Here is a 16,515-nt window from a genome sequence, read left to right as displayed (position 1 = left end):
GGGCTCTAGAAATGGGTTTTAGAAACAGTGGATGTGTTTGCTCTTTCCAGAATGCAGCTGAGTGTGTAGAGATGAGCAGCAGACTGGGGATAAAAGTGTTACCCTGAGGCTAGGAAGGTTAGGGCAGTGTGGTTTACGCTCACGGTGACAGAACCTCACACTGATTTCTTACTAATCCTGCCATGTATTGAGTGTTATGTTTAAAAAATGGCAGCTGTTTATCACTAAAATTTGGTTTGGCTACACTGTACATGCCTGTAGTATGCTACAATGCTTAATATGAAAAGATGCTTAGGTCCTGATTCGTTAGGAAGGTAGAAGTAGTAACACAGAAAATTGACAGAATCAGAGTTAAGAGTAAAGGAAATCCAGCATTGTAAGCAGTGAGTACCTAAGAATCTTTACATTATTTTTGTTGGGTTTTACTTTGAATTCATTGATGTAGGCAGCAGCAGTGAGAATTGCTTCCACTGTAAATGATTGGCTCTACTAGCTGCTGCACTGAAGAGCAGGAAACTCTTTTGCTGAACTAACAGTTATATTAAGTGTCAATACCTAAAATAAAACAACAGCAGCAGCAAAACAACAACAAAAACCTAAGGAAGGAGAAAAAAAATCAACACACTGTGATGGGTTGGTTCATGTCCCCCAAAAAGGTATGCTTAAGACTTAACCAACAGTGCCTGTGAGTATGACTTTATTTGGACATATCCTCTTTGTGAATGTGATTAGTTAAGTTTACATGAAGCCATACTGGACAAGGGTGGGCCTTAATCCATTATGAGTTATGTTTTTTTATCAAAAGAGGGAAAGAGACATATATACAAACAGATGGGGTGAATGTCATATGATAATGGAGGTAGAGATTAAAGTGATAGTGCTATAAGCCCAGGAGCCGCTGAAACCACCAGAAGCTGTAAGAGACAAAGAAGGATTTCCCCTAGAATCTGATCCTGCTGATGCCCTGAATTTGAACTTCCAGTATCCAGAACTGTGAGACAAAAATTTCTGTTGGTTTAAGCTACCCAGTTTGTGGTACTTTGTTATAATATCCCTAGGAAATTAATACACCAAAACAGCATCGAGGGGATTCTGGAAAGATGGTAGTGTAAACGGACCATTGTTCTGACTCTCCCCCACAAATACAACTAGGAAACAGTGTTCAGCTTTGAGGGACTCTGAATTGGGGAGCAGAGGAATGCAGCAGGGAACTGAAAACAGGCAAGAATCAACGAATGACATATGGTAGTAAAATCGCTTTTTCCACTGTCCCGACCCCTCCCCACAGCCACATGGGCCACTGGCTGCTGTAAACTAGAGAAGTGGTACCTGAAAAAGAACCTCTCTCCCTAACCACCACACCCACTGCCTGTACAAAGAAACAGGATCCCATACTTCTGCTCTAAAATCATGAAGGTAGACCTTCCTGGGGGGTCCATTTGGAGTGTGCCAGCACCACCCCCCACCTAGACATTATCAGCTGCAAGCCTACTGCAAATTGCTACAAGAGGCCCCCTACAGTGGAGTCTGTTCTCATATTCAACACTCTACCTGCCTCCCTGCCCATGCAATAGCTCAGTACTTTGCAACCAATAGGGCAAACCTCCCTAGGGGTCAGATTGGGTTAGTTTGAACTTATTTCCAGTTGGCACTAAGGACTGCTGTCTGAGGATGTTTTGTGCTAGGAAGCAGGCACCTTAAGTGGAGGCTGCATTCACAGCCAATAATCTTCCAGGGGTCGGGGTACTGATAGCAACAGGGCAGATCTCCAAGGGGATCTAACCGAAACGTGAGGCCCTCTCCTCCACCTAGTAACTGTTCATTATTAGGGTGTTGCAAACTGCTACAGAAAGCTACTTCAGTAGCATCTATTCCCATAGTCAGCACTCTACCTGCCTCCCTATGCACCCCATAGCTCAGGCCTCTGAAACTAATGAGACAGACATCCCTGGAGATCAACTTTGATCTGTCTGCTTCCTCTTCTAGTCGGCACTAAGGACAGCTGAAAAAGGCTGCCATATGCTAGGAAGCAGGCATCTTCAGTGGAGGCTATACCCGCAGTCAACACACTACAGAGCAGGCTCTGATACCAACAAGGTAGAACTCCCTGGTGGTCCATTCAGAGAGTGACAATCCCTCCCCAACCCGGTAACTGTTGACTGCTGGACTGATAACAACTCCTACAGAAGGTCCAATACAGTGGAGCCAGGAGGAGAGTCACCTAAGACGACTACCCCCGCCACTCCAACAACCACTGGGCCACTGCGGCTCTGATACCAACATGATATATCTCTTGGAAGTTCTACTAGGGAGTGCAAGCCCTTCCTTCTCCTAAAATAGAGGAAAGTCTACCTGTGTTTCCCCGGAAAGCCAGCATCCCCGAAAGCACAGGGAAGGAAGCCTCAGACAAAACCAGAGGGAATAACCAGCCCCAAAAGGGGCTCGCTGGGTGTGGGTTCTCTGACTGAAAAATGTGGTTGCAGAAACAGAGAAGGGAAGGGTGCAACAACCGAAGAGAGAGGACTGAGCCCTCTGGAGGTCAAATTGATTACTATACAATATTTAGCCTGAGTGGAAATGTCAGCTGGTGAATGAATTGATCACAGCATGTTTTCTGGTGTGACCGAGAGAGGCTGAAAGTTGAAAACTGAGATCTGAAATTTTTGGATCCTAATTAAACCAAGGAGTAAAAAGGAGCTATCACAAAAAAGGAGAGGAAACTATAAATAAAGGCTGAAGGCTCTACCTACGTAAGAGTTTTTTGCAGGGAGTAGTGTGGGCTAAATCACTAAACACTGGGGAGAACTGAGAAAAATTCCACTGCCCCAACAGAAAATCACAAGACACACAAAGAACAGAGAAACAATGACCCATCCAAATGAACATGACAAAGGGAATGAAAGTGCACCTAGGGATGATCAAAAAATGAAAAAAATAGAAGAATAAAATACAACAATGTTAAACATAACTAAAAACCTAAGGGAAAACAGACAAACAGCTAAAAGAAATAAGGAAAACAATGCAAGAACAAAACGAGGATCTAAAAAAAGAGATACTACAACTGAAAAGGACATTAACTGAAATTAGACACACACTAGAAGGACTTCCCAACAGATTGTCAGGCAGAAGAATCAGTGAATTAGAAGATCCAAACCAAAAACCAAACCCAGTGCAATCAAGTCGATTCTGACTCATATGGACACTATAGGACAGAGTAGAACTGCCCCATACAGTTTCTAAAGAGCACCTGGTGGACTCTTTGGTTAGCAGCCGTAGTACTTAACCACTATGCCACCAGGGTTTCTGAATTAGAAGATAAAATAGCTAAAATTACATAGGCTAAACAGCAATGAGAACGGAGGACCAAGAAGGCTGAGCACAGTTTAATGGAATTATGGGACAACAACCAAACCCATTGCTGTCGAGTTGATTCTGACTCATGGAGGCCTTATAGGACAGAGGAGAACTGCCCCATAGAGTTTCCAAGGAGCGGATGGTGGATTCAAACTGCCGACCTTTTGGTTAGCAGCTGTAGCTCTTAACTACTGCACCACCATAGCTTCCAGACAACAGTAAGGGACTTAACATGTGCATTGTGGAATTCCAGGAGATGAGAGAGAGAAGGTAACAGGAAAAAATATATTTGTTGACATAATGATAGAAATTTCCCCCAATCTAATGAAGGACATGAATCTGCAAATCCAAGAAGCGCAAAGACCCCCAAGCAGGATAAACCCAAAGAGATCTAAATCAAGGCAAATCAAAGCTCTTAAAAATTAAAGATAAAAAGAGAATCAGGGTGAGAAACCAGTGAGAGGGAAGCAAACATTCCCAAAGGATCCCCAACAAAATTAAGCACCGATTTATCATCCAAAACATTGGAGGAAAGAAGGCAATGGAATGATATATTTAAAATACTGAAAGAATAAAACTTCCAATGAAGAGTAACATACCCAGCAAAACTATCCTTCGAAAAAATGAGGGTGAAATTAACATATTCCCAGGTAAACAGAAGCTACAAGAGTTCATCTCTACCACCCTGGCCCTACAAAAAATACTAATCGGAGTCCTGTAGATGGAGGGGAATTAACACACTAGAAAGAAATGCAAAGCAATACATAAAAAGATAGATCCTGAATAAAGGAAAATGCATGGACAAGTATAATGGGTAGTAATTAGGTATCCATGCTTGATAATACTAATTGTATTGTACTTCATATTTCTTAATAACAAGTATATAAAAAAACAAGGATAACATTATCTTGCAGGCCATATGAAATACACATGTAATTAGTGATAATAATAACAAAATGGTATATATATAAAACTTCCTTTATGTCATTGAAGTTAATTAAGTTGGCACCAACTTATCCTAGAATGTTAAAAAAAATAAGCTTGTTAAATATAATATTCATGGTAACCACTAAGAAAATATATAAAAAAAAAATGCACAAAAGGAAAGGAGACGGGAACCAAAATGGCTCGCTACAATAAACCAACAAAACAAAAGCAAGCAGCAGTAAAGTACAAAGACAAAAGAAGGCGTAAGATACAAAGAAAAAAAAACAGCAGAAGTAAGTCAATTCTTGCCAGTAATTACAGTGAATGTAAATGGATTAAACACTTCAATCAAAAAGGCACAGAGTGGCAAAATGGAAAGAAAAGCATGCTCCAACTTTAAGCAGTTTACAAGAGATGCACCTTAGACCCAAAGGTACAAATAAGTTGAAAGTGAAAGGATGGAAATAAGTATTCCATGCAAATAATAACCAAAGGAGAGATGAAGTGGCAATATTAATATCAGACAATGTAGACCTTAAGACAAAATCTGTTAGAAAAGATAAAAGTGGACATTATATAGCGATAAAAGGGTCAATTAATCAAGAAGATTTAACAATCGTAAATATAATATGCACCCAACAATAGTTTAGCTTAACTAGTAAAAAAGATCTGCCTTGAGCATTATGCTCTTTTAAGAACTATCTATATGGGATCAAGTTGACAATAGCAGTGTGAAAGATTAGATATGAAGCACAGAGGGCAGTGAGCTTATGTTAATGAGGGAATAACAATTCAGAAAAGATGGGTAAGAATATTCGCACAAGTCAAAGAATGGAATCAATATCACTAAATGGTACATGTAGAAACTAGAATTGGCATATGTTCTTCTGTTTATTCTCAATAACAATAACGTAACAAAATTTAGAAAAAAAGTTAATAAAATGATAATTATCCTTTAAAAAAAAGTATCAAGTTAAAGGAAAAGGAGAGGGGATATTTATCAAGTGCCTGCTAGACATCAAGCACTGTGTTGAGTGCTTTAAAAATACAATCTCATTTAATTCTCACAATACTACTAGGTTAACATTGGTATATTCATTTTATGGATAAGAAAATACAGTCTCAGAGGTTAGAAGTATCATAGTTGGAATGCAAATACGTGTGACTTCATTTTGTCTGACTTTTCCCACTAACTATATCACACTACCTTTAGAAACATACTAATGGATTTTATGACCTTTATGTCTCAGATTTCAGTTTCTTCATTTCTAAAATACAGAGGCTGGGTTTAGCTACTTCTAAGTTCCAGATTAACTCTAAAATTTTATGAATCTGATTCTTTCGGTAATCACAACAAATCAATAAGTATGACAGTAACTGCTCAATAAGATATGTGCAAAGAACATGAGAAGCAAGTCCACAGAAAATAAAAATACAAATGGATTATGAATGGATGAAAAGCTGCTCAACCTCACCTATAATTTTAGAAGTACAATTTCAAGCACCAATGATTTACATTTTCCCCTCTTAGATTGGCAAAAATTGTCAGGAAAGATACTCATATACATTCTTTGTAGGACTACAAACTGACGCAAACTCTTTGGAAGGCAATTTTGCAATATCTAACAAAATTTTAAATGCACGCAGTAGTTAATCCAGCAACATCACTTTTAGAATTTATCCTACACATAGACTCCTAAGGGCATATATAGAAACATATTCACAGCTGTTTGTTTGGAAAAAAAAAAAAGACTGGAAATATCCAAAATGTCCATTACTAGGGGACTGCTTGAATAAATTAAGACGTGCATATAAAACAGAATTGTATGCAGCATGTAAAGAGAACACAGTAGATAAATACATGCTACTACAGAAAAATAAACGGAGGGATAGATGAATGAATGAATAATACACATAAGCTTCAAGAAGCATAGACAATTTCTAGGAGGTAACTCAAGAAATTAGTAATCATAGTATTCTCTAGGGAAGAAACTTCATGTTTGGGATTGAACAATTTACTTTTTTACCTACGTATCTTTTTATTTTTTTCAATACATAAGTACTATTCTAAAAGCATGTATTCCCAGTAAACCCAGTGCCGTCAGTATTACATTTTCAAATTTAAAAAGGGATTATAATAAATAGTAATCTCTGAGGTCACTGAGGAAACCCTGCTGGTGAAGCGGTTAAGTGCTACGGCTGGTCACCAAAAGGCCGGCCGTTTGAATCCACCAGGTGCTCCTTGGAAACCCTGTGCAGCAGTTCTACTCTGTCCTATAGGGTAACAATGAGACGGAATACACTTGACGGCGATGCTTTTTTTTTTTTTGGAGTCACTGAAGATCTCTTTAAAAGTGAGATACATATCAAATAAGAAAAAAATAGACCTAATGGCAGGAATGAAAAAAGAAAAAGTCAAAATTCTTCAGCGTATTCTAATCACCTCAGATGTCTGTGGAGGGGGGAACTTCAGTCTATGAGGGATAACAAACAGAGCACAATCACCCCTAGGTTTCAAGAAGGGTTGAAAGGGAATAATTTTCATCCTTCCTTTGCTCTCTTGAGTCTTCCAAAATTCATATTCTCACATTCTAGGCCATGTTGTGACAAATCAGACAAAATAAATGGCATAGGTGCTAATTCTAAGTGCATGACAGTGTGGAGCGTATCAATTTATTAGTCGTATTGACTCATTCATACAGAAAAAAAAAATTCTATGCTTGCCTGGACTATCACTGAGTAAAATTGCAATGCTAAAATAAAAAACAAAAAACTCATGATCCATCACGATTAATTCTGAGATTGAGAATTACCTATATAGTACCAAAAATATGGGTGAAATTGACAAGATGTTAAGGATCTACTTATAAACAAGGCACTCTACTATCAAATCACTAAACTATAATTATTAGACGGATACTAGATATTGACATTATTTGTTTACAAAGGAAAATGGAAAATTTCCTAGGAAACCAAACTGGTAAGTAGTACACATGTAAGAAGAAGGACTATTTTAGCACCATGACATTGATCTAATTCCAATTTCATTCAAACTTCTGACCCATTACTAAGTATTCAGTTACATTATTCTCTCTTCTATGGTGAATCAACTTCCCCTCCTCTGCTTATCAGTAAAAATGGAAATTTCATTATAAAGAAGTAACACACACATTCAACAACAGAAATGACATATTTTCAAATGAACAATAACATTTACGCAAAATAAATTTTCACAGGAAACAGCTATTCTTCTTTAGTTTCCAGGTAAAATATAGATAATGCTAATATGCTAATCTATGTATGTTTGACTCTGTCCAGTGGGAAAAAATTACACCTACACACATTACTGGGAACTTTTAGCAAAGCACTGAATCTCAATATATCAGAATCAGGAATTTACATTTAAAAAATAAAAAGTACCTTTCATCTGGGTAGCAAAGTTCAGCGCCAATTTTGCAAAGAGATCTGGATTTTCAAACTTGTCTTCTTTAACTTTTAACCAAACACAGTTCTCAGATAATTCTCTGGGCTCAATCTGAAACAACAATATTAAAGTATGTTTCTAAATTATTATTTCATATTTAATTTTTTTAACTTTCACTTTCACCAAGGTTGAATGACAGCTCCTTTATTCAGCTATCCACTAAATCAATCTTATAATAGTCATATAGCAATAGGCCATATAGCAAGTTATATTTTAAAAAATCTTCTATTGGAAGAAGTCTGAAAATAATTTAGTAAATCCCTCCTCCAAATCACATACATTCTTCTTGTTCCCAGATTAAAAAAAAAAAAAGGCAAAGCTGAGACTCAGAACTGAGAATTCATGGACTAGGTTGAAGGCAATAACCATAATAATACCTGATACATAATTCTTGCATGTGCCAGGTAATATATTAAACAATTTACATATATTAATTTATCTAGACTTTACAATAATCCTCTGAAACAGGTCCTATTATTCTCTCCGAAGTGAAGATGTTGAAACTGAGGGTCAGAAAGTTTAAGTTCCTGCCCAAGGTCACATAGCTTGTAAGAGGTGGAGCTGGGATATACACTAAGGCAGTCTAGCTCCTGAGAATTGTGCTCTTAACCACTACACTGAAACCCAAAATTTGAATGGTACTCCTTACAGTATATCATGATGGTCCGTAATATGGCTGCATGCTAAACTGCTAAATTAACAAACATATCATTACATTGACACACACACACATAATCACACCAACAGCTTCTAGAACCTATATTTTGGTGAATTTTGCCTTATAAAAAAACACATTCCAGAACAATTAATTCCTCATTTACTTTCATGAACAAAGCATACACGGATACTTAGCTTTTAAAACTGATTTTGCTATCATTCTAGTACAATCAATTTACCACATACACACTGTCAGATATTATTAGAAGTTTGCCCTTAGATGAGTTACTTCTCCCAAATGGTGGTCTGGGAATTAAGTTTTCATTAGAAGATCAGTTCATTCCTAGTTAATGGGAACTTTATCAACTTTTATAAGCTTTTTAATAAACATATTTTTAAAACACATTTTAATGACAAAGCAAAAAGAAGATTCAAGAGAAAAACACATTCTCCATACATTATCAAAAACCAATAAGGTTATGTCCCCACTGGATATTGTCACCTATTCCATATTATCTCAAAGTTTAAAACTCAATAGAGAAAGCACTCTCTAAGAGCAAGAACAACTAAAATAAGAAGGCTCAATTTAAAAAAAAGATTATATTTAAGAATGATATACTACTTAAGGGAAACCCAGGTGGCATAGTGGTTAAGTGTTACGGCTGCTAACCAAAGGGTTGGCAGTTTGAATCCACCAGGCGCTCCTTAGAAACTCTATGGGGCAGTTCTACTCTGTCCAGTAGGGTCGCTATGAGTCGGAATCAACTCGACGGCACTGGGTTTGGTTTTTCTGGTTTTATACTACTTAAAAGTTAATGATGGTAAAAGAATCAACATTGCTTTTTATTTGGGGATATATTTTGTAATATTATTCATTATACCATTTTATTGATTTATTTTGTATTCCACATTAGTTTTAAATTCTCTGTGAAGTTTTCAGTTATCTAGATACTATACTGAAAGATAAGCATGAGATAGTGAACTCACAAAGGAAAGCAAAAGAGTCAACAGTTACATTCTCAAACATTATACAAAACTTGTACATAACAATACAGTTATCCACAGATTAAAGATCCCCAATGGCTAAAAAAAGCCATAAAACAAAAACAAAAAAACAAACTCTCTAGTTATAGCATTACCTTTGACCAGTTGATTCTTTTCATGGACACTTCAGGTTTATATAGTTTTTTCTGCTTCATTCCAAAAGGTAGATCAAGTGGTGCCCCAGGAGGAGGAGGAATTCCTCCAAGGGGTGGTGGCAGAGGAGGTCCTGCACACAAAGGAGGTGGTGGTGGTATGCCACTCATTCCCGTTGAAAGAGGTGGAGGTGGAGGCAGAGGAGGATTTCCTCCTGGTAGAGGTGGTGGTGGTGGAGGTGGTGGTGGGGGTGGCCCAGTACTTGGCAATGGAGGTGGTGGAGGAGGGACCACAACTCCTGTAGAACCGGAGAGTGCATGCCCCTGAAATATAAATAATTCAATATTTAAATGCTTGTAATATAATTTAGCAACCAAGAATACGTATAACGGACATTTATAGTTTTTTTGTGTTTTTTTTTTAAGACAGTATGTTCTTTATTTAATTTAGCAACATCTAAGTACTAAACAGGAACTCACATGAAATAAATTTGTGTAGACCTTTGATAAGAATTATAAACTCTGGACAATGACTTTTCCCAACATACTAATGCCAGCAAAGTTGGCATTCTCAAAGATTTTGTGAAATATTCTTCCAAAAATCATTTTAAAAAATCATCTTTTATTATAAACACACACAAAGAAGAAGTACTCTATATGGCTTGGGCCTATTAGACTAGTTGGGTAGAATACAGAATAATTAATACAAGGTCATAGATTTGATCCCCTTGGCAGCCAATTAGCTTTACACAAAGAGTCTGTCTCTCATTTCCAGTGACTTAGCTGTTTTCTAATACCAATAATTAATACTAAGTAACATTCATTTGTATTATAATGTAAGCTTATCAACATTTTTATATCTATTATTTCTCTTGATGCATATTATATGGTAGAGGAGGCCCTCAGTGGCACAAATGGTTAAGTGCTCCAGTACAAAAAAAAAACCTCACAGTTTACATTAAGCCAGAGGTGCCTCAGAAGAGAGGCCTAGCGATCTACTTCTGAAAGATTACATTCACTGAAAATCCTATGGAGCACAGTTCTACTCTGCCACACATGGGGTCACCATGAGTTGGATTAACAAACATAGCAATGGGTTTTATTTTCGTTTTTTTTTAATGTACTTAGTGAAAGTAGTTTTATTTCACTGCTTATAAAGGAAGAAACATAAACTGCAAAAGGTTAAGAGACTAACCAAAGGTCACGGTTTGAAACGTGATGAGGACTTGAATGCAATTCTCACGCTTAAGGCAGTACTCTTTCCTCTAAAGCAGACTTCTTGTTGTTGTTATTTGCCATCAAGTTGATTCTGACTCATGGTGACCCCGTGTGTGCAGAGTAGAACTGTTTTCCATGGCTGTGTGTGACCTTTCAGAAACGTATCACCAGGCCTGCCTTCAGAGGTGCCTCTGGGTATGTTAGAACCATCAACCTTTCAGCTACTAGTCTAACATTTAACCATTAGTGCCTCCCAAGGACTCCATCTACAGCAGACTACCTCCTTATGAATGCATATCATTTGCCATGAAGATAATTAACTCACACAGACTGAATTATAGAGTACAATGTATTTCTTGGTTCCACAATCAATGCCCAGGGAAGCAACAGTCAAGAAATAAAACAACATATTGCATTGGGCAAATCTGCTGCAAAAGACCTCTTTCAATTGTTAAAAAGCAAAGATGTCATCTAGAGGACTCAGATGCACCTGACCCAAGCCATGGTATTTTTAATCGTCTCATATACATACATATGTGAAAGCTGCATAATGCACAAGGAAGACCGAAGAAGAATCGATGCCTTTGAATTATGGCGTTGGTGAAGAATATTGACTATACTATGGACTGCCAGAAGAACGAAAAAATATGTCTTGGAAGAAGTACACCCAGAATGCTCCTTAAAAACGAGGATGGCGAGACCTTGTCTCATGTACTCTGGACACGTTATCTGGAGGGACAAGTCCCTAGAGAAGGACATCATGCTGGTAGAGGGTCAGTGAAAGAGAGGAAGACCCTTAATGAGATGGAGTGACACAGTGGCTGCAACAATGGGCTCAAGCATAGCAACAATTGTGAGAATGGCGCAGGACCAGGCAGTGTTTCATTCTGTTGTACACGGGGTAGCTCTGCATCAGAATATACTCAACAGCACCTAAAAACAACAATGTACTTCTACTACCAGAAAGCAACTTCAAGTTCATTCTCTAATGATAATGGATGGCAGATGGAGAGCATTGCATTGTATATAGTCATCTATTGTGATGATTAATCCATACGTGTTTCTATTAACAATGGTTCGCTTTCCAAAATAAACGAATGTAAAAGTGGAATAATTCATTACGAATATTCCTAAGAAACCCCTATGAATGAATAGGCATTTTTTGTAAATAAGAAAAGACATTGTATTGATTGAAAGAAAGGTTGAAAACTAATGAAAATTTCTTGACATAGTGTTATTTTGGGGGGAAAGAAAATACCCTTATTTTTATTAATGTGAATTTTCTACTTGGATTATTTAATTGTACTAACAATTACAAAATAAATAAATTGAAGTACATTTTTTTGAAGCACATTTTTGGAACAATCAATTTAAAGGGTTTACCTATGCCCAAAAATATTAAAAGTTAACAATCATTGGAAGTTATCATGGAAATATTTCCATAATAGTTGCAGAGCACTGACCAAATGTTTTATTCATATACGTGAATGTTAATGTGTAAATATGCATATACACAACTAAAGTGCTTGTATACTTAACCAATGACAGTCCTCTCCTGAGGTTAGGAAGAAATTAATGGTAGGATTAAAATATGTGAAGCTGTTTTCATTTTACTTGTAATGTAGCAAAATTACACACAAAAAAAATTTGACTGGGAATCAAGGAAATTTTGGGAAAAATTGCAATATTTTTTTCTGAAACATTTCAGGAAACTAGTAATTCATCCTACAAGTTTTTGTATAAATAGATTTTTTGAATAATTTGAAAGACAAAATGTGTGTCCCCTTTTTTTAATCAATGGATAGCAAAATTAAAGTCATAAACTTTGTAAACATCGGTCAACTTTTGTCTCTATTAGATATTTTTTATGTTATTAAACTGGTACCACCACAAAAATGTTATTACTTTAAAACAGAATTTTACTCAAGCTAAACACATATTTTACAGATTTAATACAGAATCTCCAATGCTTATATTAAATGTCACAGACCTTCAGAAATCAAGTCACTGCATCTTTTTTCTTCCCTCCCATGAAAAAATAAGAATGGCGTGACTAAATTAGGCCACAACATAGTATTGCGAATTGAATATGACAAATGAATAATTCTGTATTTGACAATCTTAGTGCACTAGAATGTGCTGTATGATTCTGCACCTTTAGAGACCAGTTAATTTAATAATAAATAAGCAACTACTGAAGAAATTGCAAGGCCTACCTTAGTGCAGAAGGGTCTTGATAAGAACAAAAGTAAGAATACAAATACAAGTAGGAAGCAGAAATAAAGACACTACCCTCAGAACTCTTTACATTCAAGTGGAAGAAATAAAGCAGGCCCAGAAATAAATACAAGTGGTCTGAAAAAGTAGTACAGAAATTGCCTAATGAGGCCTTTGGTGAAGATTTCCAAAGGATATCCTATATTGAGCTTAACCTTAAAGGATATGTTTCCCGTGCACAGATGAGCAATGAAGGACACTTGTAACGGAGAACAATATAAGCCAGCGTTTCTCAAACTAAGTTCCAAGAAACACTGTTTCCAGTAGATGTTAACAGCTGTTCTGAGATAAAGCGTTCTGTTCTGTGAAGTGAGTTTAGGAAAGTTGCAGGAGAGAAGGTTAGACAGGTTTTTCCACGTAGGACATCTAGGACTCTTGGATATGCTAATGAGTACAGCAAAATCTCCAAGGGGAGAATTCTGCGTTTACCACATTTCTTAGACTATGAATGAGTTCCTCACAGAAGACCTATTAGCATCTCCGTAACTAATGTCTAGGAAATGCGGGCAGAAGGAAAAGTGTGTAGGCAGCAAAGTTCAAATGTGAAGGGAGGAATGGTAACTTAGCTCCAACACCAGCTGAAGTTAGGGAAGCAGTCACAGGCTAAACTGGAAAGGGAAGATAAGGGAGGCTATGATGGAAGGCCTTAGAAGTCCTAGTAAGGAGATTTTTATTTAATCATTTTTATTTAACAGACAACACTGAACATATTAGAGCCTGGAGTGACAATAATCAGGGCAGTGTTTTCGCAAGATTAATTTGCCACTGACACAAAGGATGGGTTTGAGGAGAAAGAGATTATAGGCAAGAACAAAAAGTTAGTAAACAATTGTAATATTCCAGGCAAGATGTAACGACAGAGTGGACCTGGGTGGTTGGTAGTGGGTTTTGATGTAACAGGGAAAAATAAGTCAGAAAGAGAAAGAATTGACATAAAACAGTGACTAGCTGAATTTGTCAGGGGGTGAGACAGAGAAAAGAAATAGAAAATTTCAGTCTCATTCATTTAAAAGAATGGTGGTAAAATTTAAACAAATATGAATGGAGACCAAGCTGGTTTGAGGAAAAATAAGCAAAAAAAAAAAAAAAAATGCATTGCCGTCAAATCCATTGCGACTCATAGCAACCCAGTAAGACAGAATAGAACTGCTCTGTAAGTTCCAAGAAGTGGCTAGTGGACTCAAACTGCTGACCTTTTGGTCAGCAACTAAATGCTTAAGCACTGCGCCACCAGGGCTCCTAAAGACCAAGTTGTTGTTTTCACCCGGTTTTGAACCAGAGACCTGAGGAAAGATAAGAAATCACAAATAATGGATTTAATTTCAACATGCAGCAGGACCTTCCCATGGGATAGCTAAGTAAGAGTTGAAAACATAAGATAAGCTCAAAAGACTGGAAACTTTCTAAAAGGTGACATTTGACTTCATGATAATGGGATATCAGAACAAAGACACACAGAGAAAAGGAAAGAGCAGAGGACAGTACAATGGGAAATTTTTCCAATTGGGGGGTGAAAAAACAGAGAAACTGAGTAGATAAACTGCTGTAAAAATGGAAGATAATGCCAAATAGAGAGTGAAAGAGAGAAAGAGAGTTATATAGCAAAAAGAAATGATTAAATATAAGTGAAATAGGCTAAGGATAGGAAAAGGCCACTGTTAACGTGCAATTTGAAGCTGACAAGCAACTATTAAATAACTTTTTCAATAGACTGATGGTAACAGACCAATTCAATCAACAAACACCTACTGAGAATCCACTATGTTAAGAGGTAAACTTCAATTTCTTAATATTCATTCAAGACTTAAACTGTAATTTCTTAATATTCATTCAAGACTTAAACTGTGCTGAAGATAGTACTTAATGAGCTCTAAAGTGAGACACCCTATTTTAGATTTTACATGTATATAGGAACTTTTCATCATAGGGAATGTAAGTAGAAATGCAAAGCTTATAGGTTTTGAAATTATGATAGTCGACATTTAAAGAGGTCTCAAAAAGCTTTCGGGACAATTAAAATTAATGAGCACTTCTATATTCTTTTTGAAAGAAAATACTGTGTACTCGATTTTTTAAATCATCATGAAAATTTCATCTCAAAAACAGTTTTTGCTTGTGTAATATATTCTGTTAGAAAATATTCTGGGCAGTTTAAATAACTAATGCCTTATTTTCCCAAGCATTAAAATGATTTATTGTCCTGGGAAATCAAATTTGTAGAGTTATTTAAACTAAAATGTGAAACTGCCAAAAAAGTCTGCTTCTGGTCACATTTTTACCTTCCATCTAAAAAGATAATTTTCTACTGTAGAACTCACTGTGACATGACACAAAGTCTATATCTTGTTTCATTACCTGGGTTCGAAGTTGCTGGATTTCTGCTTCGAGCTCTTTGATTTTTTCTTCTTTTTTTTGAAGCTCAGCTTGAGCTTGCTGCCGAGCTGTGAATTCTTCATCAAACTGCAATGATCACCACCATAAATGTACACTTAATAACATAATTTCAAAACAAGTTTTAAATAAATTTATATAATACCCTGGTTTTTTTGTTTGTTTGCTTTTTGATTGCCTAGACTACAAGGAAAATCAAAAGTTCTTGATTATTTTCATGACAACTAAGTACCCATGTCAGGGTGGGGTGAATGCTAGTAGTGGTAGTAATGAAGAAATACGCCCTGATCCAAGGAAGACAAACCCATTTTCAATTCTGAAAAGAAGACACAAACTAAAAGATGGGTGAACTGAGAAGTTTCTCTTCACATATAATGGGCAATTATTGGTTGAAAATTAGATCTCAGAATACTGATTATTAACGTTTCATACCATGTATTTAAGTTTAATGAATTAGAAAATGAAAACTAAAAACGAGTTGTCGAGAAGTTCAACTTAAATATATTTAACCTTAACAAGAGATTGCACTTTTAGAATGCTCAAATAGATGTACATTTATACAAATTAGAGTATTTCTATTACAATCTTAATTGTCTACCATCCCAAAATAAATGTTTCATGAAATCTCATGGTGGAATAATAATATATGCTGTCAAGGCATTCTCCTTCAGATGGCTAACCAAAACACTTGTATAACGTGAGATATTAAAGTACAGTATACTAAGTCAGAGACCATCTGAATGGTCTCTGAACTCATCTACTGAGTCCCAGTCTCAGCCCTCACCTCAGTCAAGCCTCTTAACAGGTTCAAACAAAATTGAATTCTTAAAAGTGAACAATGTGTATGTCCAGCTATACAAAGATATTATTTCCATTTTATTGGCTCATTTTTGCCAATGCTGCCTCAAGTCATTGTAGAAATCTGTATATTATTCCAACGATTCTATTTCTGTTTTGAAAAATTATCTATCTTGTTGTCTAGAATTGTCTTTAGAGTTTGTGGAACAATAAAAAGTGCATTCATTGTTAATAAAATATTCTCTCTCAGAGTGGATTTGACCTTTGCAAATT

General features: G+C 36.4%; 1 protein-coding gene across 10 annotated transcripts in view; it reads right to left on the bottom strand.

The window, feature by feature from the left end:
* Positions 1-16,515, bottom strand: part of DIAPH2 (diaphanous related formin 2) — a 940,735-nt gene that overhangs the window by 631,444 nt on the left and 292,776 nt on the right. For all 10 annotated transcript variants that reach the window (XM_064277942.1, XM_064277941.1, XM_064277943.1 and 7 more), the window contains 3 exons: positions 15,409-15,513; positions 9,562-9,882; positions 7,702-7,816 (listed from right to left, as the gene is read on the bottom strand). In XM_064277942.1, coding sequence (XP_064134012.1) covers positions 7,702-7,816; positions 9,562-9,882; positions 15,409-15,513 — 541 coding nt within the window. The remainder of the gene's footprint in view (positions 1-7,701; positions 7,817-9,561; positions 9,883-15,408; positions 15,514-16,515) is intronic.

This window comes from Loxodonta africana, chromosome X (genome assembly GCF_030014295.1).
Source record: "Loxodonta africana isolate mLoxAfr1 chromosome X, mLoxAfr1.hap2, whole genome shotgun sequence".
Lineage (NCBI taxonomy): Eukaryota > Metazoa > Chordata > Mammalia > Proboscidea > Elephantidae > Loxodonta > Loxodonta africana.
The sequence above is the reverse complement of the archived record's forward strand: the minus strand, read 5'-3'. Positions and strand labels throughout refer to the sequence as shown.